Source organism: Monopterus albus, unplaced genomic scaffold (genome assembly GCF_001952655.1).
Source record: "Monopterus albus unplaced genomic scaffold, M_albus_1.0 scaffold265.1, whole genome shotgun sequence".
NCBI lineage: Eukaryota > Metazoa > Chordata > Actinopteri > Synbranchiformes > Synbranchidae > Monopterus > Monopterus albus.
This window is the reverse complement of record NW_018128145.1, coordinates 235,560-240,746: the sequence shown is the minus strand read 5'-3', so window position 1 is coordinate 240,746 and position 5,187 is coordinate 235,560. Positions and strand designations below refer to the sequence as shown.

At 41.1% G+C, this 5,187-nt stretch overlaps 2 protein-coding genes across 2 annotated transcripts in view; both read left to right on the top strand.

The window, feature by feature from the left end:
• itga2b (integrin, alpha 2b) overlaps positions 1 to 2,993 on the top strand; it is an 18,265-nt gene extending 15,272 nt beyond the window's left edge. The window contains exons 25-27 of the mRNA XM_020621685.1: positions 1,391 to 1,510; positions 1,585 to 1,686; positions 2,327 to 2,993. Of these exons, the coding sequence (XP_020477341.1) occupies positions 1,391 to 1,510; positions 1,585 to 1,686; positions 2,327 to 2,431 (327 nt within the window). The 3' untranslated portion in view covers positions 2,432 to 2,993. The remainder of the gene's footprint in view (positions 1 to 1,390; positions 1,511 to 1,584; positions 1,687 to 2,326) is intronic.
• Positions 2,994 to 4,058: 1,065 nt separating this feature from the next.
• LOC109972656 (synaptogyrin-1) overlaps positions 4,059 to 5,187 on the top strand; it is a 2,925-nt gene continuing 1,796 nt past the window's right edge. The window contains 1 exon segment of the mRNA XM_074527683.1: positions 4,059 to 4,114. Within this exon segment, the coding sequence (XP_074383784.1) occupies positions 4,059 to 4,114 (56 nt within the window).

Sequence of the window (5,187 nt, the reverse complement as noted above, 5' to 3'; positions counted from 1 at the left end):
GATGTCCTGGCTGTAGATCCTAGTGGTGTGGATCAGTGAGTCAATGTCTCATTCACTCCTGGCATACAGCTTGATGTCATCCATGTAGAGGAGGTGGCTGATGGTTGCTCCATTCCATAGTCGGTATCTGTAACCACTCTAGGTGATGATCTGGCTGAGGGGGTTCAGCCCTATGCAGAAAAGCAGCGGGGACAGAGCATCTCCTTGGTAGATACCGCACTTGATGTTGACTTGTGCAATTGGCTTGAAGTTGGCCTCTAGGGTTGTTTTCCACATTCCCATTGAGTTCTTGATGAAGGCTCTTAGAGTCTTGTCGATGTTGTACAGTTCCAAGCATTCCAGGATCCATGTGTGAGGCATTGAGTCATAGGCGTTCTTGTAGTCAATCTAGGCAGTGCACAGGTTGGTATGCCTGGTCTTGCAGTCTCGAGTGACTACTTTATCGACCAGTAGCTGGTGCTTTGCTCCTCTGGTGTTACTACCAATTCCTTTCTGGGCGCTGCTCCTGTATTGAGCCATGTGCCGGGGGCGACTGGGGAAAATTCTACACCATATGTTTTACTTTACCAGCACTAAGCAAGCGTTTTAGTCGCTAACAGTAAAAGTAAAGCTGTGAATGTAAGATTTAAAAAAAAAAAAAAAAAAAAGACATGCCTCACATGTTCCCTGAGGACAATGGATTCTACACACTGTGTCCCTCAGACTCTGCTGACATCACTTCCTGTCTTCTCAGCCTCACTGGTCCTCCTGTAAATATCATCAGATGTGTTTCAAGCTCTTTCCCAGACTCCTCTCGATGAAACACTTGTGGCTGAGCTGCACCCACATGAACTTATAAAACAGTCATTATCCAGGTCCTGATCCTGTGTCCTCTACAGTACTGCACAGTACTGTAAGCACTAAAGGTAAAGTGATAACCGCCTGCCAGGTCTCCTCAGCCCACCTGCACACAGCGTCTCCACGTGCCTGGAGTTCACAGTTCTCCTGTGGACTTTGTCTCAGTGTCTCTGTGTCTGCATGTGGTCCCAGACCGGCTCCATGATGCTGAGGTCAGGGCTCTGTGGGGGCCCGACCACCTGCTGCAGGACTCCTGGTTCCCCTGGTCTCTGAACATGGTTCAGTATGACTCTGGCAGAGGCCTGGGCCCAGTGTCAGGCTGTAGGACGAGTCTGATCAGACGCCTCCTGATGTCTATAAAAGATTTACACAGTTCGGTTTATCATGAAACATGTTATTATAAGTGCAAACTCAGTAATAATAATAATATCTGTTATAATAGTACTTCATGTGGTAAATACAGTACAATTCCTATAATATCTATAAGTATATATGTTACCATAGTGTGAACACAACCATAATATTATACATGTGTCTCTCTGTGTGTGTATAGAACTGCAGTAGCAGTGAGACTGGGTGTGTCAGGTTTGTCTGTGATGTCACAGCGTTGGGGCGGGGCTTCAGTGCCGTTGTGCGAATCTCAGCTCGACTGTGGACACACACTCTCATACAGGTACATACATACAGGTACACACTCACACACACGTGCACACACAGGCCATAACATCCTCATCTTTCTTTCCACAGACTCCCTACCTGAACTATGAGCTCATTTCATCTGCATCCTATGATGTCATCAACACATCATCAAAGGTCCAACCAACGCTGCTGCCGAGTGGACACGCACAGGTACACACACACACACGTAGTCATTAACAGGTGAACACTCCACAGAGCTCCAGTCATTTTCTTTGTGATTTAAAGATGTATGTGCATGTGTGTGTACATATGCATGTGTATGTGTCCATAGACTCAGCTCAGTGTGTCATGGCGTCCTCCTGATGGAGAGAAAGACATTCCTATTGGCTATATCATCCTGTCAGTCATCTCTGGTCTGGTCCTCCTGGGCCTGCTCTGTTTCATCTTCTGGAAGGTAGCAATCAAGAAATCAATTCAATCGATTTAATAACCAGTCAGTATTTATTAGATATTAATAACTAGTACTCAAAGTTTCCCAGACTGTGGTTCTGGTCCCACATGGAGTCAGTTCATATTCATAATCATACTACCTGTTAACACACTCACATTGTGGGGACTGGGCCATCCTTGTGGGGACCAGATGCTGGTGCCCACTAGGAAATCACAGATGTTAGGGTAGAAACATGGTTTAAGGTTAGCGTGAGGTTAGGGCTAGGTGAAGGTTAGGGTCAGGGTTAGGCAAGTAGCGGTTATGGTTAAGGTCAGGGTAAGTCTACAGGAAATGAATGTAAGTCAATGTAAAGTCCCCACAAGGAATGAAAACACAGCGTGTATGTGTGTGTGTGTGTAGCTGGGCTTCTTTCAGCGCACCCGCCCCCCCACTGGGGAGGAGGATGAGAAGGAGGAGGATGAAGAGCAGCAGCAGCGGGCTGAGGAGAGTCACATGACTGAATAACACACGTCCTCACCCTGTCACATGATGATGTCAGATAGGAGGTAGTCACATGTTGGATTTACAGTTGTTATTCGTATTAGCTGTTAGCCTGCTAACTGTTAACCTCCTGTGTGCACGTAGGTTTATTATTAATCATCTCTGACCCCTCCTGTGTGCACGTGGGTTTATTATTAATCATCTCTGAAGATGTGAGGAAGGTAAATTACAGGAAAGCACCAAACAACCACAGATGAGTGAACTTCCATCACATTTCATTTTGTTATGAGAATTTTATGCCAAATCTTAGAGGCCTCATCAATGTTATGATTTTAATAACAGATGAATGTTTCATCACAAATGTTGAATTAACATTTATATTTAACCCTTTAAACCCAAGTAGATGTTAAAATTTGATTACTAAACAGATTTTACATTCGGTCTGCTTTTTTCCTTTTGCTTTAAGTTTCAGCTGTTGCTATTGAGCACTGTTATAAAATGGAAATAAAATAAAATTCAAACAAGAAAGCTAAGAAGACATTTTTGGCTCCATGTTGTTGACCTAGTCAAATCCATAAAAAACAGTTCAATCTGTTCTTTGTGTCTGTCCAGTAAATAAGCTGCAGCACAGCAGGTGGTGAGGACTGAGGCAGAAAAATCATATTTTATCATCAAATCAACGCTTGCTGTATAAAAATGTTTCACAGGGTAAAGTCGCAAATGTGCACATTTTTGTTCATTTTACTTTCAATAACATTTACTTCTGACTAGCCCAATATTTTGTCAGCCTACATGTGCCATGAAATCTAAGAAGGACAGAAACAGCACACAATCAATAGAACAAGTCAAAAAAGTACAAACCTCCAGTGTGGAACTGCAGACTGTTTTCAGATGGGCAGGGATGGAAACACGTGATGTCAAGATATGTGAAAATAATGTTTCCATGGAAACCACTGAAACATCTTTATCAGTTCAGGAGCCTGACAGACACAGCTGAGGGAGATAAACAGGTTTTTATTCCTGCTTCCACTCATGGAAAATAAAAAATAAAATCCTGGAGATAAGAAGTTTTTATTGATCCCATGCAGGTTAAGTAAACTTTCACAGCAGCAGGAGAACATTTTATCATTGTATTTTTTTATTTGATGTCAATTAATTTGGTTTTTATTTTGTTTAACTTGAATTTGATTTTGTTTTTGTTGTGACCTTTCACCTTTTTTTACACTTCCTGTCAGAGTCTGATTCTGGGTCAGGCAGTGTTTATAACAACAGAAACCTATGCATATATTTTATGTGTGCCTTTGATAAAACCACTGAAGACAAACTGCAAACTGTCATTTAACACTTTTTGAAAATCTTTAATTTAATTTAAGTTTAAAGTGGGAAAATACCCCAAACACTAACCTTAATTTTCTAACTTCTTATTTTTACATTAATTTTTTTTTAATACTTTGTGATTTCAATTCAATTCAGTTTTATTTGTCCAGTGCCAAATCACAACAAAATTTAACTCTGGACATTTTACATAGTAAGGTCTAGTATAATTATTATTATTTTAGAGGAAAAATCCAACTAATCAAATTTCAAGACATTTTTCTTGTTTATAGCAAATGTTCCTTCTACTGTCATTCTACTTTGTTACCTCCTCTGAATGGCTCAACACAGTCAATCAGCTTTTAAGCAACCAATCACAGTACTTAAAATTCTATTTCATGATTCTCTAACAGCAGAGTTGAATATTACAATGTTGAAAAATGTAACCAGTTCATGTTAAATTCTGGATCATCAGAGAATAAAGTCAGTTACCATGGCAACAGTGGCAGAGGCTTGTGGGTAATGTAGTACAGTGGAACCTTGGATTGCGAGTGTTTTGCAAGACGAGCAAAAAAATTTTATTCGATATACGAGCGAGGTCTCGCAATACAAGTAGTACATACGCGTTGTCTGCCGAGCGTCATGTGATGTACGTCACAACTGAGCCGACGTTTCTCGCGCTTCACTCGCATTCTCAATATTTGTACTGCAACAATGGGCCCTCACACCAGCCACGATTCTTTTCAAAAGTAAAGTGCAGGTTAATTTGTTTTATTTTTACTTTATTTTGTATTACTGTAATAATTTTTATATGGATAAGTGGGTGTGGAACGAATCATCTGAGTTTCCATTATTTCTTATGCAGACGGCGTTACAGGTCACTGTGCACCAAGACAACCAGGCACAGGGACAGTTTCTTCCCCCAGGCTGTAGCTCTGATGGACAGTTAACCCACAACAGTATGACTGGACAATAACCCTCAGTGCAATACCTGTAAATATACCTCGTACAGATTATACAGACTCGTACAGATCTCTAGTTTTAAGTACTCTGTTTTATCCCTATTTATCTCATTTTAATGAACATTCCTTTGTTGTCTGCATTGTTTACTGTCTGCCTGAGACACAAGATATGAGGAAAACATGGGACTAGAGAGGAATTGCGGAAAAATATTAACATGAGATGTCCTTCATCTGAAACATCCAGTCCCCACTGATTTCTGATAAAGGGGCATGTCAGTTCATAAAAAACTTGCAAAGGATGATTTCATGTATCCTTGCTAATGGGTCCTCCAGCAGCCTCCTCGCTCAGTTGACCAAGAACAGAGAACTAAGGGAGAATGAGTCCGAAATATCACAAGGAAAACTTAGAAACAAGCTGGCGTGCATTAACAGCCAGCAGAATGAATCTTATTTTCTTCTGCACTGATGCTTACCCAGGTGCTTTGCATACATTCCTGCCTTTGA